Genomic DNA, 25,337 nt, shown 5'->3' on the forward strand with positions numbered 1-25,337 from the left:
GTTTGGGTTTGTGCGCAGGTTAGGGAAATCTTAAGATTTGTCATTTAGTCTGGAAGCCAGCCAGTATGAACAATTCCACATAACAACTAAAAAGTTATTACCAGCCATCTGTTAAAACTGAAACTATTTAATGTTGCTGTGGCTTAACTTCTGAATGGTAAAATATTTTTTCCCTTCCTTCTCTCGACTCCTTTTTCTCCCTTTCTCTTATAGGCATGGAGAGTAGAAAACTGATTTCTGCTACAGACACTCAATACTCTGGAAATCTGCTTAACTCCTTGAATGAGCAGCGTGGCCGTGGACTCTTCTGCGATGTTACAGTTATTGTGGAAGATCGAAAATTCCGGGCCCACAGGAATATTCTTTCGGCTTCTAGTACATATTTCCATCAACTCTTTGCAGTTGCTGGGCAAGTTGTTGAACTGAGCTTTATAAGAGCCGAGATCTTTGCGGAGATTCTCAATTATATCTATAGTTCTAAAATTGTCCGTGTTAGATCTGATCTACTTGATGAGTTAATTAAATCAGGGCAGTTACTGGGAGTTAAATTTATAGCAGAGCTTGGTGTTCCTTTGTCACAGGTTAAAAGCATCTCAGGTGCTGTTCAGGAGGGTAATACGGAAACCTCACCTCCTGGTTCTAATGGAAAGAGCCTTGAAATAGAAAATGCAAAAGACAAACCTCAAGATAATGGGACTACTACGATGCCTATTATAACAGAATCTTTCTCCTTACCTGCTGAAGATTATGAGATGAAAAAGATCATTGTTACTGATTCAGATGATGACGATGATGATGTCATTTTCTGCTCTGAGATTCGGCCTGCAAAGGAGATTTTGCCGAATAACAGTGCACCAATTCAGCCTAACCCGGGCTCTGTTGCTATTTCAGATGTTGCACCTTGTGCTGTCAATAACCCTCCCCCTTTAACAAATATCACACCAACTCAGAAACTTCCTCCTTCTGTGAATCAGGGAACTTTGAGCCAAACACAAGGAAGTGAAAAAGTGTTGGTATCTTCGGCCCCAGCACATCTGACTCCCAACATTATTTTGCTAAATCAGGCACCACTTAATGCACCACCAAATGTTGGTCCTTCACTTCCAAACCATATGTCTCCTTCAGTCAATATACTTGTTCAGAATCAGCAGCCACCAAACAGTGCTGTCTTGCCTAGAAATAAGGCCCATGAAGAGGAGGAAGAAGAAATTATAGATGATGATGATGACACCATTAGCTCTAGTCCAGACTCGGCAGTCAGCAATACTTCTTTGGTCCCACAGGCTGATATTCCCCAAAATACCACTTTTGACGGATCACTAATACAGAGGATGCCAATTCCTACGCTTCTGCAGGAACCACTTAACAATTCTTTAAAAATTTCAGATGTAATTACTAGAAACACTAACGATCCAGGTTTAGGATCAAAGCATCTAATGGAGGGCCAGAAGATCATTACCTTAGATACAGCTACTGAAATTGAAGGCTTGTCAACTGGTTGCAAAGTTTATGCAAATATTGGAGAAGATACCTATGACATAGTGATCCCTGTCAAAGATGACCCTGACGAACGAGAGGCGAGACTTGAGAATGACGTACCCAAAACCTCTGGCAATGAGACCACAAACAAGCGGATGAAAGTGAAACACGATGATCACTACGAGTTAATAGTGGATGGAAGAGTCTATTATATCTGCATTGTATGCAAAAGGTCATATGTCTGTCTGACAAGCTTGCGGAGACACTTTAACATTCATTCTTGGGAGAAGAAGTATCCATGCCGCTACTGTGAGAAGGTGTTTCCTCTTGCTGAATATCGCACAAAGCATGAAATTCACCACACAGGGGAACGAAGGTATCAATGTTTGGCCTGTGGCAAATCTTTCATCAACTATCAGTTCATGTCTTCACACATAAAGTCAGTTCACAGTCAAGATCCTTCTGGAGATGCCAAGCTTTATCGTTTACATCCATGCAGGTCATTACAGATCAGACAATATGCATACCTTTCTGATAGGTCCAGCACTATGCCTGTAATGAAGGATGACGGTATTGGGTATAAGGTTGATGCTGGGAAAGAACCTCCAGTAGGGACCACATCTACTCAGAACAAACCAATGACCTGGGATGATATTTTCAATCAGCAGGAAAATGATTCCATTTTTAAACAGAATGTAACAGATGGCAGTACTGAGTTTGAATTTATAATACCAGAATCTTACTGAACTCTTCTGAAATATCAAAGTTTTGCTTTGGATTAGGGACAGGGGTTTCAGAAGACTGATAAAACAATCCAAGGTGAAAATAAGTTTCTTTGATCTGCTGTGTCCTCTGAAGACAGTCTAGTTGGATTGTTGATGATTTTTAGAAGCAAATTTTTCTGAAAGTTTGAGATTGAGAAGTTGCCCCCTCCCCGATCCCACCCAGTACCTGGTTATATAGTTAGTTTTCAACTCACCTTAAAAGAGGTAAAAATTTTTTAAAAGAATAGCTTGGAGAGATAGTTTTTTTAATAGAATTTGAAGCAGTCTGGATGTACCTTGAAAATAACTGGAGTTATTAGCATACCCTAGTACATATTATAACTTTTCTATGTTAGCACTTTATTGCTGAATTCCGAATTTTGTTAACTTTGAGACTGTAAATGTGTGTTGTGTCTTGTATATGCATAAAACGTAAACAAGAACTTCTAAAGTTGTTCTGGAATATTTCAGAGTAACTTGCCACTGATCTGTGTATTCTGTTAGTCAAAATAGGTAACATTGCCCGCCCCCCACCTTTGCCAACACCAGTGAAATTGGTCATACATACATGTGTCTCATCTGAGAAACCGATTCATTTTTAGCTAATTAGAGTTAAGTTCTGTTCTCATTGCCACCATCTGGAATAGACATTGGTGGCTGCGCCACCATATGCCTTTGCAATGTAGTCTCTTGCAGGGCGAGGCTGGGAAAGAAACAGATCTCCATAATACAGACAGAGAGGAAAAGTTCTATTTCATTTCTTTTGAATTCTGTATTCTTACGTATTAGAAAGGGAGCTCTGGCAAGAAGTGGTAAGAAGCTGCACTGCAAAATCTCAAAGACAGGCAGTATAAATCTCCCAGCTGCTCCACAGGAGAAGGATGGACAGTCTACTCCTGGGTGATTCACTGCATCTGAAAATCCTCTGGAGGCCCAGCTGTGGGTCAGTTCTGAGTCGATGCCACACAACAGGAATAGGAAGTAGAACTGAATAGAGCTATCCTTTTGGCTCACGGTTAAAATACTCCCATGAAGTTTTTCAGATTTTTGACTCTGACCTGTAAGGCGCCAAATGAAAGGATAGCTTGCATAAATGAGATTTTTTTTTCCTACATATTTTTGGTGGGATACTATGAGCATTTCTTTTTAAATGTTTGTATTACTTTGAATCTCCAATAGAAAATTTTCACTTGATAAAATTGAAAGAAAAATTGGTATTATTAAAATCTAATGTTTTCTTCCAGCAAAACCTTTTAGGTTTTACTCCTTCTAAAAATAAGTTCCATTCCATCTGCAAATTGCTACTATATTAACAACTAGAAATTATATAAGGAATATTGTATCGGCTTATGGATTCACATTTAGCTTGAGACTGATAAATGCCATCTTCCTTTTTAAATGGCACATATTTAAATACTTAGGGGAAAAAAGAAAAACTGTGCTAGTACTGAAAGTGAGCAGATTGGAACAAATATATAGTCTAGCATTTATAACAAATTTTGAACTTCTGTAAATGATTTTTGCAAAGGAAAAAAATTTTAATAGATACTGAAAAAGATTGTTGTGCATAGTTACTAGTCATTTGTACTCTTGTTTAAATATTAATTTAACAAGGCTGTTTCCTTTGTCCTAGTCATGTATTTTTAAAAATAGCTTATTTCCTGATTTTGAATTTAAAGCTTTAATCATAATCTCTTACACAGACATCATTCTGGTGGTAAGCTACATTTGAAAATAATGGTTTTAGTAATTCCTGAATTGGTTACTGAGAGTTATCAGGGAAAATTCTTTTCAGTTAATGTAAGGGGAAAGAAAAGTAATGTAATCTGTTGCTTACCACGAGGTAGGGTGATGTGCATCTGTTTTCTGTTCAGTGAGCCTAAACTTTCAAGCAATTTTGTAAACTAACCCTTGGGAATATGAAAGTAGCTTATAACTTTAAGACTCTGTGATTGCTGGAATCACAATAGCTTGTTTCTTTTCTGTGTAGCTATTGCTAACATTATGCTTTGACTATAGATTGCACTCTGACATGTTTTCAGTGGAGATTTGTTTGCATTTCATTAATGCTGTTTTCACCAGTTACAAGTGTGAATGATCTGATGCCAGCAGAGCTTCTAGTCCTTACCGATTTAACTGCTCCAGAAGTTAGTTTGCCTTTAGTAGCGACAAACTAATAATTCTATAAGGGAAAACTCTTCATTCTAAATAATACAGATATAATTGTCGGCTGCTGCTGTGCTGTATGTAAATTCTGATGATTAAGTTTAAATTCTGCCTACTAATTGTATCTTCTGTATTTTATTTTATTTTTTTTTGAGAGGGAATGGAAAAAACCGTAAATTGTATTTTTGCCAGATGACTCTTCCTTGCACATGCCTCAGGGTCTTTAGTTTTCCAAGGAGACATTTCCATATTCAAAGTCTGAAGTTCACGTGGAAGACTCCTTTGGGGCTAAAACCCTTCATGGCAGCATTTATTGGATTGGTAATCTGTAGCAAGAGTTGAAAATTAATCCAAAGGTTCTTTCTAGAATCCTGGCTATTGAGCTTCAACTTGGCTCTTAAGCAAAATTACCTGGAAAAATTCTGGAGAGGAACGAGTTTGAAGTTGTCATTTGTTAAATGACAAAATGAAAATGCTCAGGCTATGTCTAGCCTTTAAAAGGCTGTAGCAGTCTGGCAAGATAAATTTTAAAATACATATTATGTGAGCATTATGATTTTGGTGGCAAAGATCCTCCCACGTTTAGTCACTCTAAGGATCCATGCTGCATTTCCCCCCAACTCTACAAAAACCCCTCAAACAATCAAGTTGATGATGTATTTTGTCTTTTAAGACATGCATAATCTAAAGAATCATGGTAATTCAACAGTAATGGTTTCCTCAGCTCTGTCAGTTATGGGAAAAACTTTGACTTCATTTTCCCCAATATGGTAATGTTCATATTTGTACAGCCTTCCCTCTGTGATTTTTAAGTTCTACATTTCATAAACCATTACCTGCTATAGTTCTTAGAGCTTCTTGTGGCAAAAATAAAAACCATTTAATTCTCATTTGTGAGTGCATTTTTTTTTGTGCAAAATTTCAGAAATTATATTGACCTTTATGTTCTATTGCTTCTCAGCACAGGATAATTGTTTGAAGTGTGTTGTTGATCATGAACCATTGTATCTTGGTCCATTATAGTTGAAAATGAGTGAACCAGTTTCCACTGTTTTAGAGAGTGTACTAGGCTTTTGTAGATGCTATGGGGGACACACATAAGTGGATAAGGGGAACAATAGTTTTATTAATTTGAAACATCACAAAAGCATTCTGGGTTTCAAATGTGGCAGTGATACAGATTTTAAGCAACATCCAGTTTTACAGATTCTGGATTAATAATGTGCCATGCCCAGTTCATTACTTTAAAGCAGAATTAGAAGTAAAGCAATAAAATATTACAAAATGCAGTCAAGGAACATATATCGGAAATACAAATTCCTTAAGTACAGCAAATGTTTTGCAAAAAGTAAAGCAGCAAATATTTTTCTAAGGTAACATGCACTTTATATATAGTTCAATGTAATAGAAAAAGAAGCTGCTCAAATTAAGTGTTACAAAATCTACTGTTTCAAGTTATTTTGTAAAGTAAGAAAAATACATAGAAATGAGTAAAAGAGTGTTAACACTTTAAGAAATGTGATAAATTGATATACTGTATAATGGTGCCTTTTTAACAATTAAATAGACACATTGACTAAAGCAAAAGGTAGATTGTAAATGGCAAGAAATTTCATTATTATAAGTTGCTATTTGTATAGTGAGTCAATTCATTCTCAGTCCCTATTTGAAATGCAGTAGAATTTTAATATGTTCAGAAGTGTAGAAAAGAATAGTAATTTTGTATAACACAAAAGGATTATAATTTTTCAGATTAGAGATCTGGATGAGACAACATTTCATAATGCTGAAAGTTAAACTGAATGTTCCGCAAACATTTAACTGAACAATGAGTGCGCTTGGCATATCTCCATTTTTGATGGCTGGGTGTCTCTACAAGGTAGATGGGAGCACCAGCATTTTGTCTGCTGCCTCCAATCCATCAAGATGGGAGGTAGCGAAATTGGCTGGAAATTTTCCAGTATGCATTCTGTGTTTGCAGAACTGTTTTAATTAGGTATCCTCTTGTAGCCCCTGTATCTTTATGTTATGCAAGTGTAGGATTATTATCCATTATCTTTTAAATCTGTCAATTCTCAGGCTAATTTAGGAATGCAATGAAAGTATTCATTCTGAAGTGAAGGCTTGGACGCCAAAGTGTTTTAAAATCAGGTTGGTGGTTTAAAGCTATGTATAATTAAAAGAACTGTACAAAGACCACAATGTGCCAGATGGATTTTAAGTCGACGGTAACACTTAAGAATTGATCAAGTTGGCTACATTTGAGGTTTTGCAGACTTGAAATGGCATTGCACGTTCATTACCTTTGAACTGAATGCTGTCATGATTGCTCTCAACAGAAGGAAGGGACCAGTAATAGCAATGGTATTAAAATACAGATTATTCTTTTGGGGTGGGGTGCAGGATACGTGCGGTTCGCTGGGTTTGAAGCACACGATTTGAAGATTAAATAGTCACAAAGGTTAGTAACGATTCATAGCATGACCCAAGAACCTAATCTAGGATTTTAACTGAATTTCAACCATACAATTTCTATTGTCAGTAGCAAGTGCATTTTTTTGTGTGTAATAATGCAACATGTCTCCTAAGTGATCAGATCTCATTTAAAACATTTTGCATGTTGCTCTGTCTTTCAGTCCTGAATAACCAATCCTGCTTCCCACTACTCACAATGAGGGAATATTGCACTTTTCCCTTTAGGAGGTACCAATAACAAAAGCTGAGCTAAGGTGGTCACAACAGCCATTTTTACAATACTCACAGAGCAGAGATGAAGTACAGGCAACTTTTGTCAATATCCAGGCACACGCAAACCATGTCTTAGCTAGAATTCTCTCTCTATTGGAACTACTACATAGCCGTGTCAGCTGGGAAATTGTCCTTAGGGACCATCTTTAGTGGTAGGGAAAGATAGGGCCTATATAATAAGCTAGGTGCTTCAACCAAGGGGCTAGGATGGTGATTGGCCAGGGGTCTGAGGACAAAACTCCAATTACAGGAAACGGGACAGATGGCAGCCACACTTCTGCCGACTACAGAGGTGGAGCCAGTGGGCTAACGCGAGTCTAAACATGCTAACCTTGCTGGGCTGGCTCCTCAGCTTTGCTTACAGTGTGACTTGCCGTCATGGGAAGCCCTGGGCACCCCTGTTCTGTCCTGATAAAAAGCTTCACCCCTATCTTTCCCTAGCCTGGCAGGCCATTGTAAAACTTTATGTGTAAGAGTCACACTTTGAGTTTTGTACCCTATACACTTCCACTAAAGCAGAAATAGAAAAGCCACGATAAATCTCTCTAGCTGGTAGATGTTCCTCTTTAGGGGCTGTAAGGTGGAGGCTTTTCAAAGGGAGGGTAGTAGGGTGGGGAGTAACGGGGTGGTGCACTCGAGGACCACATGTAGCTGGGCGAGGGCGAGGCAGACTGGGGCTCATCAGAAAGTCCAGAGGGAGGAGAAGATGGAAAGACACCGGAATGCTGGGAAACAAAAACAAAACACCCTCAGTTGAGGCAGTGAGCATGCAATTCCCCCAGTCATCATTACTATTTAAAACAACATGGACCAGTAAGTTCGCTTCTCTTTGGAACAGCAAAGAGCCCTTGAACCTTTAATGAGTCGATTGGCATGAAACAGATGGCCCCACAATCTTGGTCCCCCGGGCTGGAGACCTTGTGCAGAGATATCCTAGAGTTCTCCCCCCTCTAATCCCCAGCTCTTGAGCCTTGTACCCAGGCAGCTGCCGAATCCAGTTGCTCCTGCTTTTGTTTTGTCTTTTGAACCCATCACTCCCTTTTTCCACATTTCTCATTCAAGCCTTTGTTTCCCCTTCTTTAATTGATGCTAACAGCATCCAGACTAACTTTCAGTCAAAGTAGTTTGGATCTTAAGAGCGTTTTTTAAGGGGAAATAGAAGAAAACAGGTTAAATGGCTTGTGTGCATCTGAAGGCTATTGACTCAACGTTCACCAGTGTCTATTTCATCTTAGAAATGGGGCACTTAATGCTGCTCCATCAGCCCAGGTGTTCCAAAGAGGAACAAAGTAAAAAGGTGAGAAGATGAATGGTAAGGGTGAGGAGGAGGTTTTCAGGTTGCAATGACTTTGAGGAATCTCTTTTCCTTTGTGTTTTTGTGTTGTCTGACTTTGGTAGTCTTTGGGAAGGAAGAGATGGATTTAAAAAAAATGGTTGGCACATGTTAGGAGTCACCCTTTCTCTATGTACACCCTCCACCTTAGGATCTTCCTGCTCCTGGAGAGCTGGGGCATTTTGTTCCTTGCTGTATCTTCAGTGTTGAGAAATTAGTGCTTGGCAAGTAGCTCAATAAATGTTGAGTGAACGGATGTCACGTCAGTCATGTGTGAGGTGGGTTTGGCATGTTTTGAAATGGAATCTGTTTGCAGAGGATGCAGTCACAGCCTGCAGATACCAGTTTACTTGCTCTGGTGATAAGAATGTGCTGAGGTGAGGCCTGAGGGCTGGAGAGGACTTAAAAAGAGAACTGCAGTTATTTGGTTGTATCTTAGTTCTATGAAAAAGGGGATTAATAATGTATACTGCACTGAAACAGATGAGGGAGAGAATTGTTTAAAAGTGATATATGATTAGGTATGATTATCATGACAGGAATCCAGAATGAAGGCTGCACAGTGGAGTGGACTTGGGGGAAGGGATTGTATAACAATGAAAGAATTTTACTTTTCAAAGAAAGAGCGGGAGGGGTGGGCAGGAAGAAAAGTGCAACAATGAATGAATGGAAATACAGTCTCTGTAAACTTTCACTAAACTTAATAAAATAAAAGTTCGTTAAGGAATGCGGCAGGGGGAACCACCAGCATTTCTCAAAAGTTCAAGTGCTATTTGGGGAAGTCACAGTTTTTACTTTGTTGGGCTGGTGCAAAGTGTGGAATTCCCTTACAGAAAGCCATTTAGACTTTGATCTTGGTTCCTGAGAGCTGGGCCATCACTGAAGGTTCAGGAATGGGAGTTGGCCACACTCAACAGGGACCACTTGGGGGTCCAATGCTGACTCAGCCTCATGAGGAATCATGATGGCTATCATCCATCCTGGCCACATGAGAGGCTGACAAGAGTCCTGGACATGGAGATTTGCGTAGCTTCCTGGCCATGAGTGAGAGATGGAACCATGTCCCTCCTTGGGATATGGAAGCCCTATGCTATGACCCTCCTAGGCCTCGTCACCCACTGTATCTCTTTGTATGTATCTTTTTTTAAAACAAAATTAATGAATCGGTAGTAAATACAATATGTTGGTTTTGGATGCTATCCAGTGGAATACAACTCAGTGACCCTCTGAACAACAGATCTGAGCCTTGCCCTACCTCGTGCCATCCTCATGATCTCTGCCATGTTCACGCCCATTGTCGCAGGCACTGTGTCTATACATCTTGTTGAAGGTTTTCATGTCTTTCACTAACCCTCTACCTTTTGCAGCAAGATGGGTTTTTTTTCCCCAAGAACTGGACCTCACAACATGCCCAATGTTTGCCTCTAAGGACCATCCTGGTTGAACAAGTATGGTATCCTTTTCATGAAGTCTATGAGTCAGTCCAGTGAATTTCTGGACCCAAAGGAGTAGTGTGGGCAGCTGGTCCGAGGTGAAGGGAATCATGTGGACACCCAAGCTTACAGCTTTGCCTGCAGCTGCTGACCTAACCCTGGATGATTAGAGATGAAAGAGAGAAAGGTCTCGTGAGCAACTAAGTCTGAAATAGGGAAGTCTTTCAATAGGAAAGAGAAGTTGAGTTTCCCACAGGATACAGTTGGTGTGTGGAACTGGATTTGCTATCTGCCACACAATTTGGCCTCAGAAGTTGGCAATCATAATCTCCTTGGACTGGTTAACACAACTGGCCAAAGAGCCCAAATAGACTGTGTCAGTTTTCCAGGCCTGGAGCAATCTAGCCTTGACATGAGGTTTCTGGAGTCTGATGTCATTTGGGGGCATCTCCATTCCTGGGATGGTCAGGCCAAGGTCTTGTTTGACACAGTGCCACCTTTGACCTCTTTAAAATAAGGTTAAGTCTGAGCAGAGTCTATAGCTGCTGTCTTGCCCCACTCCACCCTACTATGTCCCTTCTTTCTACTGAGTGAAGGAATGACATGTGTTGTCGAAACTGGAGAGCCTTTAAGAGCAAAATAACCTAAGATAGGACCCTCAGGACAAACCCAAGAAGATGCCTTTTCTTTAAGCATCTAGATAACAATGTCCTCATTTCCCCCTCTGCACCCGCAGATGCATTTTCTTCTCTCCTCCCACCTCGTCTACTCACTTTTCCATGTAAGAACACTCTCCTCTTAACCAAAAACTCACTGAGGACAAGACTGTCCATGCCAGGGCCATTCTAAATGCCACAACAAGGATGGTGGGAAGCAGGAGGAATGAGATGTGCTGCTAACACAAACGACGTAACCTCTGTAGCGATTCAAATCTCTTCCCATGTAATTTACAGCCTTGAAAACCCAATGGTTCTGACACAATGGCAATGAGTTTGAGTTTGAGTGAACGCCTCTTTGTCCCGAGTGGTATTAAAAGGTTTCTGTGGGCAGCAGCTGGCATGGGTAGCAGTTGGACACTTTGATAATAAAAAAGGGTGGTTCAACGGCCTTTGAGTTCTCACTTCTCAGTTTCATGTTTAGGAAGCATCATGGTGGGGGGGAGGGCACAAGAAGGAATATTTTCACTTCCACTTGGGGATTCTGGGAGCCTTAAGGATAAAATCGAAGGAAGACTCCAGGCAGAGCTAGGTGCTTAACTGGCGGCAGTCCACACATCTTTAAAATATGTGAGGGACAGGGAAGAACAAAAAAAGGAAAATGGGGAAAAGGCACACAATCAAAGCATGCATGTAGTTTCTTAGCAGCAGGCAGGCATCTTGGGAGAAATTTGGCTTTATTGCAGCAGGGGAGCCAGCCTGGTATATCTGGATTCCTGCCTGAGAGTTGGACTTTATGAACAGGATGGGAATCCTCCTTGTGCCCCACAAGCCACATTTAAATACACTACTGTTGGGGGCTGTTTGGTCCTACTTTCTTGAGCTGCTTCTTGGAGGCTGCGGTGGCCCACAGTCTGATTATATAAAAGAGATGTATCGCCCTTTCAGGGACACAGACAGCTCTCCTCCTTCACCTTAGCCAGCTCTTTCCCTGCCTGATGGAGAACCAGCTGGCCCAGCATCCTCAGGACCAACACATTTCAGTCAAGGTCTGATTTTATCTTCCAGAGCACCAAGGGACAGTGGCTCAGAAAAGAACCTCTGGAACTAGCTAGCTGGGTCAGAAGGGTTCTCAGTGGAAGATACTGTCCCAAGATCTCATGTTTCTTCACAGTCCACCACTGCTGTACACCAGAAAGAAAAGGTGAGAAGGATGGAGAAAAGAATGAAAGGGAAGAATGGGAAGGAGAAAAAATGGAGGAGAGGGAAGAGGTCAAGGAAGAGATGCAGGGAAAAACTTGGGAGGAAAGTAGAGTTTAGTGCCTGAAAGTAGAGTTCAGTGCCTTTTAAGACTACAGGTAAACTACCCAAGCAGATGTAAGCACACCCTTGTATATTGGTGTGTTATTCACAAAAGCAACCCAAGTGCCTATCAACAAACGGACAGAAAAACTAATGGTACATTCACACAATGGAATATTATGCAGCACAGAAAAATAAGAAACATATAAAATACCACACAACATGATTGACCCTGGAGGACATTATGCTGAGTGAAAGATCTCAGCCATAAAAGGACTATTATAAAATAGGACAGACATTAGGAGTGGGCGAGAGAATGGGAAAAGAGTGGATGAATAATGAACACTGCATTAGATCAGATGAAGGGAAGAACTGCCCGAAAGGAATATATGATTAGGCATCATATGTATGACAACCATCTAGAAAAAAAATGGTGCATTTTGGGGAAGGAAGAAAATGTGCACAAAGTTTTAAAACATTTTTTTATGCTAGAGAAAGAGAAGACTAGGTAAGCTATGTCATACAGTGCCTTACCCAGAATAAGCCAATCCTTTTATTCAAACTCAAAACTCATTGCTGTCAAGTCAGAACAGACTCATAACCAATCCTCCACCAGGTTTTCTGAAGCTGTAAATCACACTCGAGGAGCCTGGGCTTAGCAGTGCAACATCCTATGGACAATGCCACCAGAGATCTCATTCTTTCATTAAATTCTTAATGGGTCACTTTCAGTGGCTAAGATGAAAAGTTGTACACCCACAGGCTGAGACTTTTGTTTTAAGCTTGAACTTGAAAGTTCACCAAATGGACAGGAAAGGGACATGGTCAGAGTGACACATAGAGGGGGGGAGGAGGCTGGCTCAGTAGGCCAGCCTGGAAAGTACAGCTTAGATTCTTAAGGGTTTTATATAAAACAACAAGGAGTTTAATTTCTCTGCGCAAGTCAGAACTACCCTAAAAATGTGGACCGTTTGGCTAAAGCTGGAGAAATTGGTGAAATGAGTACAAAGGGCAAGAAATGCACATATGGGAGAGACAAGCAAGGAGGCAAAAGCACTCTCAGCCTAGATCTAGGAAGGCCATTAGGAGGGAGAACAGCTTGGGGTCCAATGTTTAACAAGTCCTGTTTCTTCAAATTCAGCACTCAAAACTTCCTTGGGGTCAGCTGGCCACACTCAAGGGCTTGCTCAAGACTGACCACAGAAAGGGCTTGCAAGCTTCCTAATGGGACAACTACCCAACAGGGTGATGAAAGAGGTGAGGTGATAAAAAAACTCTGTACATCTCTTCCTTCTTCCTCTTATTGGTTACAAAGGAAACAAGTTGTCTCACTAAGTAAAAAATAATCTTACTTGGAATTGACCCTCAAATGGGGAAATCATTCAGAGGAAAATCCAGATGATGATGATGGCATGTGTGTACTCTGATGGTTTTATTGTCAGAGCCAATGTTTTTCACTAACAATTTTTCATTCATCTGGGAATATAAGCAGATGTCCCCGCTAGCCTCTAGGTGGTGGTAGTTTTGTGCCATTGAGTCAGAACGGATTCACAGCTGACCCACCAGTGAGGTTTCAGGAGCAGAAAATGACACAGGAGAAGATTGCCCCCCCCCTTTTTTTCCCCCTCCCAAGGGGCAGCTGGTGGATTTGAACCAGGTAACTTTGGGTTGGAAGCACAATCTTCCTATGAAACTATAAGGGAATAGACCCTAGTGAACAAAAGCTAATACCCTGTAAGTTCCAGAGGGAAAGGACTCACTTGAAAATATACCCCTCAAAAGCCATATAACTCAGCTGTGAAGTCTCTGGATAGGAAATGGAAAAAGATAACTTGAGCTCAGGGAACAAGGAGAGATATAAGGAGTGTCCGTGCAGCAGCTGGATTTAGAAGGCATTAATGAAGGGAATCTCCTTTTCAGTGGTGACCAATCTAGTATTTATAGCTTAAGAAAGAAGGGGGGAGGGGAAGACCCTTCTTGAGGTTGTAATTGTTGTTGTTATAGATTACTGTCAAGGTACGGCCAACCCATAGCTGACCCTCCAGCAGGTTTTCAGAGTCTGTAAACCACACAGGAGACTTCCCACCTTTCTCCTATGAAGTAGCTGGTGGATTCGAACCACCTGCCTTTGGGTTGACAGTGCAGTTCCTTACCTACTAGGCCACCAGAAAATGAAAATATCCTAAAATTAATTGGAGGGGGGAATATCTGTGCTGTACTCACACTTAAACCTTCTCCAAAGAACCCCATAAATCAATCTTTAGGGATAGTATAAGAATTAAACTTCTGGGCTCTGGAGTCAGAAAGATCTAGATATAAATCCTTTCTCCTCCACTTACTACTGATGTTAGGGACATCACTTACCCTCCTTGACTCAGTCATTTAATCTTGAAAATGTTAAAGACAATGGCACTTTCCATCAGAGGACTAAATGAGATGCTTGCCATGTGTAAAGTGTTCAAGACAGTGCTTGGTACATAGCAAGTGCTCAATGAACAGTCAAAAAAACAAGACAACTACTTGCCATAGAGTCAGAACCTACTCATAACTGACCCTCCACTGGGTTTCTGAGGCTGCAGATCACATGGGAAGAGACTGATGGACTTTGAACCATGAGAGAGGTATGGCCTTTGGGTTAGCAGTGAAACTCTCTACAGACTAGGCCACCAGAGGACTCCCAATGAATAGTTATTGTTGTTATTGTTAGGTGCCACTGAGTCAGGACCAACTCATAGCTGACCCTCTAGCAGGTTTTCAGAAGCTGTAAATGACACAGGAGATTGCCCAGCATTCTCCCACAGAGAATCTGGCGGATTAGAACCACCTGCTTTTGAGTTGATAGCTCAATTCCTTACCACCAAGCCACCAGAGATACCTAATGAACAGTAGCCATTATTAAAAAGAGACTTCTACAAATCCCTGGATTCCCTGCTACATTCTTATCTTGTAAGCTTTGGCTCAGTAGCTAGATTTTCTGGGTTTGCTTTAAATCCTACTTTATAAATGTTGTTGTTGATTGCTGTCAAGTCAAGCACTACTCATAGCGATCCTATGAACAAAAGAACTGGAGCCTTTCTTTAAAGATGAGCACTCTCTTCCCGTTATGATTTCTAACCATGGAAACCCAATAGAGGATCAATTTAAGTCAGAACTGACTTGACAGCAGTGAGTTTTAGTGGAGTCTAAATAGGTAAAGGAGCTTGAGTGATGTAGTACGTTACATGTTGAACTGCTAATCAAAAGAACAATGGCTGGAATCTACACGCTGCTCTGTTTCCTGATTTCTATGTTTCTGAGTTTCAATAGCATTCTGGCTAGCAGTCTGTTTACTTTCTTCCCCACTGTTATCCCTTCCTTCTAGCAGTCTGTGGGTTGATGTAGCAGCTACATAGCATTTATGCTCCTCGCATAGTGAATTGAGACATAAGAACACAGAGTAAACAATGGCTAAGCTGAAACCAACAGCCTTGGTCACAGTTGGCATTGCCAATCATCTTTTCATCCCTGGGCTTGGGTTTGAATGAGGAACAATGGACAGAGAGAGGGTTCCTATATGAGGGGCTTCCTAGCTTAGAGTTTGTAGCAACTACCACGAGAGAGATTACTGTTGCTATTTAAAGGGTTCATAACAAAAATAAAAAACCCTACAATCAATATAGGGAGCTCTGGTGGCCTAGTTGCAAAGAAGCTGCATTGCAATCCTGAAGGCACACGGTTTGAGACCATCATCTGTTCCACGGAGGAAGGATGGGCAGTCTCCTCCCATGCAATTAACTGCCTCTAAAAACCCTCTGAAGGGTCAGCTATGGGTCAGTTCTAACTCTACAGTACACAGCAACAACAACAACAACAAAAAATCAATATACTTCAGCATTAGAATGGAGTTAGGATGGACCAGTGTGTAAGTCCTCTATTCTAGAGTGACTTTTTGTTAAGTTAACCCTCCTTGAATTAGTATCAATATCTCTGTATTCTCTTAAAGGACTTCTTATTGTTTCTGTCACTTCTGAAATTATCTAGACCCTTCTTGAACATATTTGTGTTTTCTAGTCTATACTCTTTATTTGTATCACAAATTCCTTAAGTCATCTACTTGATGTTGTTGTTATGTGCCATCAAGTCATCTGCGACCCATAGCAACCCTATGTACAATATCTCTGAAGCTTGATTCTGACACACAAACCCCCATTGCCCCAGTTACTGTATCAATTCATCGCATCTGGGGTCTTCCTCTCCTGTGCTGTCCCTCCACCCTTTTGAGCATGAATGCTGTCCTTCTCCAAGGACTGGTCCCTCCTGGCTATGTGCTCAAAGTCTGTGAGATGGAGCTTCAAAATCCTAGCCTCCAAGGAGAAACTTGGTTTCACCCTCTCCAGGTCAGACCTGTTTGTTCCCATGGCAGTCCATTCAGTACTTTTCTCCAGCACCACAACTCAAAGGCATCAATTCTTCTTCTATCATCCTTACTTATCTACCTATTTATACCAAATCCACTTCTAAAGAGTTGTTTCCAACTTACAGTGACCCTCCATCAGTTTCTGAGGCTGTAAATATTTATGGGAGTAAACCAACTACCCATCTATCTTCCAAAGGCAGCTAGTCGATTCCAACCACTTTTGGTTATCAGCTCAAAACATAGCACAATACATCACCAGAGCTCCTTTACCTATCTGTACTCTACTCAAACTCACTATTGTCAGGTCAGTTTTGACGCAGAGCTCCTCTGTTGAGTTTCCATGGCTCTAAATCATAATGGACAAGGGAGCCTGGTGGCCTAATGGCAAGAAGCTGTGCTGCAATTTCAAAAGGCACGCAGTTTGAGGCCACCAGCTGTTCCATGGAAGAAGGATGGTCAATCTCCTCCCGTGTGATTAACTGCCTCTGAAAACCTGCCAGAGGGTCAGCTATAAGTCAGTTCTGACTCTATGATACACAACAACAACAACAAATCATAATGGGAGGAGACCACCCATTTTCTTCAGCCCTATTTATACAGTAAGCAAGTTTTACAATTCTTTTTCCAAGTGTTAATAGATATCTCAAAAAAAAATAGATATCTCCTTTTTATTTTACATTACTGTGTTTTAAAGGAATGCTAGTGGCTTAATGGTAAGGAACTGTGCTATCAATCCAAAGGCTCACAGTTCAAATCCACCAGCTGCCCAGTGGGAGAAAGATAGGCAATCTCCTCCCATGTGATTTATTGCCTCTGAAAACCCACCGGAGGGTCAGCTATCAGTCAAGCCCCAACTCAATGGTACATAACATAACAACAACAACTCTTTTATAATAGTGAATAAATCCACATCCACACTATATTATTGTTCTTGTAATACAGAGCCCTAGATCTCCCCAGTGTCTAAATCAAAGAAAAAATGCACTTTACTCAAGTAAATAAGGTTTTCCAGTTTCAGTTATTTTGTTAATATGAAAATGAAAAACCGGTTCCCCAAGGGAATTCGCTGGTAAATTGGAAATCTTTCCAAATAATCATGCTTTTATCATCCTTTTGGAGCCTCCCTGGACGCCAAATCAATACAGGCAAACTCAGTAGGAGCTTCCTTTCTTTTGCAGCTGCTTTCTTTGGTCCCTGTAACTTGCATTAACAGGTATTTGTGTGATCCTCCTCATTTGCAGTCAAGGATGTACAATCACTGTCATTGTCTTCCTAGTTTACTGCCAATGGTCTGCACACAGTGGGTTAATCCTGCCCAATCAGGGGCCATTCGGGTTCTCTTTTTCTGCACTGCATTTCCGTTCAAAAAGCAAAGAGGAAAGTGTAAATCAGGTGGCCAGGAGGCTACCGGCCCTTGGGGAAGGACATCATGCTTGGAAGGGTGGAGGGACAGCGCAGGAGAGGAAGAGCCCGGATGAGATGGATTGAGTAACTAGGACAATGGGGTAGGTGCGTTGGAGTCAGTGGGACTGGCTCAGGACAAGGCAGGCTTCAGAGCTGCTGTACATAGGGTCACTGTGAGTCGCAGGCAAGTCAAAGGCATATAACAACAAATTCTGATATATGCTACAATAGGATAAAAGGGGACATTATTTTTATGTATATTTTTCCCCTTCAAATAGGATGCTCTGGTGAACTAGTGGTAAGGAGCTATGCTGCCAATCCAACGGCATATGATTCTAATCCACCAGCTGTTCCTTGGAAGAAAGATGGGCAATATCCCATGAGATTTACAGCCTCTGAAAACCCACTGGAGGGCCAGCTACGAGTTGACTCTAACTCTACGGCAATGAACAAAAACTTAGCTTGTTAGGAAGTGTAGAAGAAATTAAATAAATGCACTGCCACGTCGTGACAGGCTTGATTGAAACCTTTGTATAATTCAGAACGCTCTTTGGCCAAGGAACAGGATTAGACCTCTCCCTGTCGCAGAAAAATAGCAAATGCCATTACTGATCAGCAATCCATGATGGGCTACTAATGAGTTTCCATTTCCGAGACAAGTCATCTTCTCCTTGGTGCTGCTGGTGTGGTGTGTACTGTGGAGTCAGAACTGACCCATAGCTGACTCTCCAGCAGGTTTTCAGAGGCAGTTAATCACACAGGAGGATATTGCCCATCCTTCTTCCGTGGTATAGACTGAGGTACTATGAGACACTTCCATCCAACCTCCTTTTCTTACCTATTTCTCGGTTTCTTCTCCTTTCATGCCTTTCCCTCCTTCCCCACCATCCCCTGCCTATGCCATTTTAAGCTAGTCACAGGTGCCTAAAGGCTGCTAAAGGCCACCAAAGATAAAGAGAGCGTGGCTCCCTCATACATATGATGAAGAGAATGGTTCCAGAGCTGAATTCGGGGGCAGAACAAGAGGGCATGAGTGAAAGAGAAGAAGGCTGATGGAGAGATAGTTTGTTCTTAAAACTTACCTGAAAGTCATAAGCTGAATATGGCGGCAGATGAGGAGGGCTATGGTAGTAGGTATTGTAGGATGCCACTTGGGGACGAGCGTAGTAAGAAACCGTTGGATGGGAATTTTCAACAGAACAGTTCAGTGCTGGGAGAGTTGGGTTCTGTGAAAAAACAGAAGACAGGAACCATATAAAAATGCATCATTAGAATTGTTAAATAATTTATGGTTCAACAATACTATGGAATATATGCAACTGATGGCATACTGGAAGGTTGTTGGTTTGGATCTACTAGTTGATATGTGTGTGTGGGGAAGATGAGTAGGTTGGCATCATCTCCACAGCAGTGGATTAAGAATATTTTTTGTTTGGAGCTCTGGTGGCCTAGTGGCAAGAAGCTGCACTGCAATCCCAGAGGTATGCAGTTCAAATCCACCAGATGCTGTGCTGGAGAAGGAGGGGCAAGCTCCTCCTGTACCTGTCAGATCCAATTTGATGGTACACACAAACAAAAATAATAAAATAAAATATATTTTTTAAAAAGAATATTTTTGTTTATAAACAAAGTAAACCTATAATTGTCTAGGGTATATTTTTTTTAAAAAGCTGCAAAGATATATTGTTGTATGTTGTTATATGCTGTCAAGCCGACTGTGACTCATAATAACCTTAATGAAAAAGAGCCATGAACTCTCCTCTATTCTGAGCCAACCTCACTGTCTCAGACACCCTTGCCCCCATTGCCACAGTAACTATGTCAATTCATCTCATCCAGCATTTTCCTATCCTGTGCTGACCCTCTAGCATTCCAAACATGGTGTCGTTCTCCAATGACTGGTCACTCCTGGCAACATGCAGACAGAGTTTCAAAATCTTTGCCTTTGCCTCCAAGGAGCAACCTGGTTTCACCCTCTCCAGGACAGACCTGTTTGTTCTCTTGGCAGTCTGTGGTATGTTCAATACTCTTCTCCAACACCACAACTCAAAGGCATCAATTCCTTTGATGTCATTAGTTGTTGTTCAGCTCTCAGAAGCATAGCAAGCACTTAAGAAGATCATGGCTTGAATCAGACACACCTTATTCTCTAGATTGACACCATTGCTCTTTAGCACTCTGGAGAGGTCCCTGACAGCAGACTTTCCTAAAGCAACTCATCTTTTGATTTCCTGACTGCTGGTGCCAAGACCGTTGATTATAGATCTGAGCAAGCTGAAATTCTTAACAGCCTTAAGCTGTTCTCCATGTATCGTGATACGGCCAATTGGCCCTGTGATGAGACTTTGTTTTGTTAATGTTGAGCTTCAATCCATATTGAAGACTGTAGTCCTTGACCTTCTGCAGCAAATGCTTCAGGTCCTCCTCAGTTTCAGCAAGCGAGGTGTGTCATATGCATAACACAGGTTTTTCTCCAATCCTGATGCCACTGTCTGCTTCATGTAGTTTAAAAAGGACCCAAACAATTATATACGTTTGTATGCTTGTAAATTCAAATAAATCAATCTGGAAAGTTGTGATAAGGGAGAGGTCAGGAGCAGTATTAGGGGGCAAACTGACTTTCCATTCTCTATGTACTCCAGAGCTCTTAATATGTATCATTTGTGTCATTAATATGTTGTATTACTGACATAACTGTCTGTATTTGTATCACTTGTGTCATTTCATCCTACTTTTTATTGTTAAAACATCAAACTTACAGAAGAGATTGGTTTATTGATTTTTAAGGAGGGGGGAAAAAGACCCATAAAAGAAATGTATGCTGTTAGGTGCAGGCACGTTGGCTCTTGCTCATAGTAAGCCTGTGTACAACAGAAAGCCGCCCACCCCGATCCTGAATCCCCCTCACAATTGCCGCTGTGCAGACAAGGCTAAATAGGCTACTTACTGCTCTTGCTGTGACAGAAAGTGTGCTGGGTTTTGGAAAAGTTGTGAGGATTCTTTCAGATCCCACCCTTGCTAAGGAGCTTTCAAGCAGACATGAAGGATGATATTCATTTCCCATGAGCCCTGCAGGCTAGAGGCAAAACCCCTACAGTGCACTGAAATCAAGAAAGATCAGGCAGAGTTTATTTGCTCTGTTTGCGAGCTTGCCTCTTTGTCAGTTTCCTTTTTTATTTTATTTTAACAACACAATGCAAAATTATTCGATACCATTTTTAGAACATGGTGGAAGGTACAGTGCAGCCCTTCAAGGGTTAACGCTAATCTTGTCCAGGACAGGCAGAGTGGTCCCAACAGGTCAAATCACGCTAAAAGGAAACCACCACTTATTAGTTACTCTGTTCTCTACCTTATAAGCACAACAGGGGTCAAGACCTTTCCTGTCTTCCATGTTACTGACTCTCCCTTCACTTGTGTGAATAATGAAGAACAAAATCAATGCGTCTTCTCTTTGCTACATATCTACTCCCCATTAACAAAGAGCAGAAGCTTCTTTTAAAAGGAAGAGAGTATGTGGGCAAGTTTTGGCAAGGGCACAGGCAACCAAATTAGTGGGTTGACTAGGAAAACACCCTTACGGCAAGTCTGAACACATTTCTGCTGCTCTCTTCCTTGGAGTGGGTTACTGTTTACATCTCTAGGAGGTTTGAAGATCAGCAAACTTCAGGCATTGCAATGCAGCTCACAGCCAGCCAGAGAACTGTCAGGCTCTGTACTGTGTGAGAAAGGGCTGAGATCTTGACCATTCCAAGGGCTGCTTCAGTTCACAGAGGAAGAGCTCTCAGAAATGCCCTTACTTTGCCACTAGAATTGGCAGAAGACTCCCCCCCACCCCACCCCTGGGAACGTCCCAAACTCACGGGGTTTTTTTTGCCTCCTGTCAATTTAAAGCACACCCTCCAGCTTTTGTGGAATGAAACCAGCTCTTCTATGCAAATAAACCAAGCCTAACCCTGACAAGCATTCATGCAATGTAAATGAAATTTACAAAAGGTTTTGCCTATGTAATGAAGCCAGGGGTCTAGGGGTCTTTGTAACGATGTTGACTTTTATAGAGAAATAAACATAAAAGGAGGATGAAAGGGAGATTGGGTAAAGACTGAAAGGCCAGGAAAGAGAAGAGAATCCACAGATGGGTTGTAGGGGAAAAGAAAAGAGCAATGAGAAAAAGAAGTGAAAGGAGAGGACATGAAGAGTGGGGCAGGGAAGGGACAAAAGAGATGGACAAAAGGATGGTCTTACACCAATAATTCTGATCATTCACTACATTTGGGGCTCTGTCTCTGTGTGTACACGTAGGGGTAGGTGTGTTTGTATGTACATGTAGGAGTAAGAGTGTGTATGTGCATGTGCGCATGTGTGTGCGCGCGTGCGTGTGTGTGCGCGTGTGTATGTTCCTATTACAATTTTGAGGCTTAAAATGTGAGACCGCAGTATTGATCAACAGCATTCTGAGCTCCTGGAAGACAAAAGACTACTAGGGAGCACAGGAAACTGAAAGCAATGTTGCCTGGACCGAATGGAGTCTATTCTGAGACAATGATGGCGATCTTTGGACAGAATGCCACTCTTACTCCTTCTCACTTTACTCCAACCCAGAGTCACCAAGAAGGAGAATATGACAAGACATAATCACTTTTCCACGTCCTCACAAATTTGGATTATCTTTGACCACTAAAGACTTCCTCAAATGTTTTTATATTAAGATCCTTTCCAAAAAAAAAAAAAAAATCCTTTCCACCTCAGGGAAGGAAGAACATCCCTTTTCTTTTTTGAACTGCACAGCTCTGGAAATGGTGGCTCCTTGCGGATTCTTTTCAAGGCTGCCTATGCACAGTCCTTGGCTTCTCTCCTTACTCCCTAGGAATGGCTTCCATCTCAGCATCCCTGGCCTTCCCTTCAGACCGTAGGGCACTCTAGCTAGGGAGAAGCCATGCCACAATTCACCAGCCACACTTGGAACCAAGCCAAGGACTTTGTGACGGCTCACTGGTTGATGTTCTAGCACTTTGTACCCATGTTTTCTTTTTCAGGAAAATGATCAAAGTCATGTTTCCTCTCTGGTTACGTCAGCCTATATCCACGCTGGTGCTTTTTGTACCTCGTATCTGGTTCCCTGATTTCAACCTGCATTTTGCCCACTGGTTCTTGACTGAGTTCACAGGCTTGGCCATTGATGATACTCGGTTCTTCTTTGATCTTCTTCCTTTGCTGCTAATGCAGCACTCAACAGTCGTAACTAATGGGCTTTGAATATTTTTAAACTAAGGCAACTAAACCAAGGAGACAATGCCTGTTAAAGCATTTGTAGCATCAGAAAGGGATATTCCAATGTTAGCAAGAGGCAGCTGCAATGCTGTGCTACTTAACCCTGGACATCTGTTTGTCTAATTCCTCATCTAACCTTACAAAGTAGTAGTAGTGGTGAGAATCGAAGAAAGTAACTGTGCAAAAGCACTTTGTGCAGAGTAAAAGGCCATTACTACCACCTATGGAGGACAGACCATCAATAAACCCTATTTGTTGTCTTCTAGAGATCAATGGGCACAGTTAAATTGAAAGGCAAAAAAATAAGTCTGTATCTTTATGGCAGAAAGAGAATTGATGCCTTGGAACTGTGGTGCGGGAGAAGATGTTGAATATACCATGGACTGTTAGGAGAACAAACAAGTTTGTCCTGGAGAGGGTGAAGCCAGAATGCTCCCTGGAGTCAAGGATTCTGAGGCTTTGTCTGATATACTTTGGGCATGTTGCAAGGAGGGACTGGTCTTTGGAGAGGGACATCATGTTTGGCAGAGTGAAGGGACGGCGCAGGAGAGGAAGACCTTCAATGAGCTGGATCTACTTTGTGACTGGAGTGGTGGAATTAGAGCGTTTGAGATGGCTAAGTTGGCACAGGATAGAACGGCGTTTAGGGCTCTTGTACATAGGGTCGCTATGAGTCCCAAGTGACTCGATGGCACATAACAACAACAACAACAACAACATCTTTATGTAAAGTTGGGTTTTTTTTAAAACCAGGCTGCCAATGAAGGGAAACAATTTCTTAAATAAATTGTGCTTGATCAACTGAATGTTCACATACAAAAGAATGAAAATGAATCTTTACCTCACGCAATATAGAAAATTAAATTCAAAATTAATCAAAGATCTAAAACTATAAAACCTCTGTGCCGTTGAGTCATCTAAAACTCACAGTAACTCTATGAACAATAGATCTGATTGGCCCTTTCCTGAGCCAATCTCACCATCTCTGTCACACTTGCCCCCATTGCCACAGCCTTTGTGTCCATCATCTCATCGAGGGTCTTCCTCTCCTGCACTTACCCTCTACCCTTCCAAGCATGATGTCCTACTCTGAAGACTGGTCAAACTCTTAGAAGTTGGGGGTGGGGGGGAGAACCCAAACCAGAAAACAAAACAAAAAATTAGAGGTAAAACTCCCAGACCTTGGTTTTGGCAATGGAGTGTTAAACACGACACCAAAAGTACAAGCTACAAAAAAAAAAAAAAAGGTAAATTGTTTTGCATCAAAATTAAATATGTGCACCAAAGAACACTATTAAGAATGTGAAAATACACAGTGGGAGACAATATTTGCAAATTGTAAATCTGAAGGGCCCAGTGCCCACAATATATAAAGAAGTACAACTCGGCAACAAAATGATAAGCCATTCAATTAAAAAGTCAGTAAAAAGCATGAATAGGTACATTTCCAAAGACAATATACAATCTTAACTTCATAAATCATTAGAAAAATGCACATTAAAACCACAATGAAATACCACTTGCTACCCATTTGAATGGCTACAATGAAAAAAGTTAAATGCTGGGAATAAATAACAAGTGGTGGTGAGGATGTATGAGAAATCGGAGACTTGGAGAATTGCTGGTGGAAACGTAAAATGGTGCAGCTGCTGTGGAAGATTGTTTGGTGGGGCTTCAGAAGGTTAAACAAAGAATTACCACATGACTCCGTCATTTTACTCTCAGGTATATGATCTGAAGAACTGAAAGCAGATGATTCAGGTACTTCAAGAAGTTAAACACATATTCCTTTTAAACAGTTCTTTTCTTCATCTGTTCCAATGCAGTGTTCATTATTTACCTCCTCTTTTCTTAGTTTCCCCCTAACCTCCATGTCAGTCTTGTTTTATAATAGTGGAAATATGCAGTATTTGTCCTTTTGTGACTGAGATATCTCACTCAGCATAATGTCCTCCAGGATCACCCATGTTGTATAATATTTTATGAGTCCCTTGCTTTTTATGACAACAGTCCAGAAAAAGAGGTGCATAGCAAAGTAGACTTAGGTAGGGGGAGGGAGGAAATTAGGCAAAAATGAATTAATGGAAATCCAAGTTTTCTGTTAACTTTCATTAAAATCACAATAAAAAATATATACTACACAGCATGCAGGAGCTATGATTTTGTAAATTGCTACCTAACTTAGGAGGAACTAGAGAGCATTATGCTGAGTGAACTAACTCAGTCCAATAAAGACAAACACTGTATAAAACCATTATTGTCGAAAGAGTATGAGGATCCAAGGGGGGTATGGAAACAGGTGAAGATGGGTGGGGGGGCTAGATGGGGGGGTGAAAAACAATGTATTCAAACTTTGTAAATAAATCAGTATAAAGTAAAATAAAA

At 41.3% G+C, this 25,337-nt stretch overlaps 2 protein-coding genes across 2 annotated transcripts in view; one reads left to right on the plus strand and one right to left on the minus strand.

The window, feature by feature from the left end:
* The first annotated feature begins 215 nt into the window (after positions 1-215).
* Positions 216-2,225, plus strand: ZBTB33 (zinc finger and BTB domain containing 33). Its single transcript, XM_006893787.1, has one exon. The coding sequence runs from the start codon at positions 216-218 to the stop codon at positions 2,223-2,225; it is 2,010 nt and encodes a 669-aa protein (XP_006893849.1).
* Positions 2,226-7,346: 5,121 nt separating this feature from the next.
* Positions 7,347-25,337, minus strand: part of TMEM255A (transmembrane protein 255A) — an 81,318-nt gene continuing 63,327 nt past the window's right edge. The window contains exons 9-10 of the mRNA XM_006893788.1: positions 18,764-18,907; positions 7,347-7,882 (exon numbers count right to left, since the gene is read on the minus strand). Of these exons, the coding sequence (XP_006893850.1) occupies positions 7,724-7,882; positions 18,764-18,907 (303 nt within the window). The 3' untranslated portion in view covers positions 7,347-7,723. The remainder of the gene's footprint in view (positions 7,883-18,763; positions 18,908-25,337) is intronic.

Source organism: Elephantulus edwardii, unplaced genomic scaffold (assembly GCF_000299155.1).
Source record: "Elephantulus edwardii isolate Elephantulus edwardi_28Jun2011 unplaced genomic scaffold, EleEdw1.0 scaffold00131, whole genome shotgun sequence".
Classification (NCBI taxonomy): domain Eukaryota; kingdom Metazoa; phylum Chordata; class Mammalia; order Macroscelidea; family Macroscelididae; genus Elephantulus; species Elephantulus edwardii.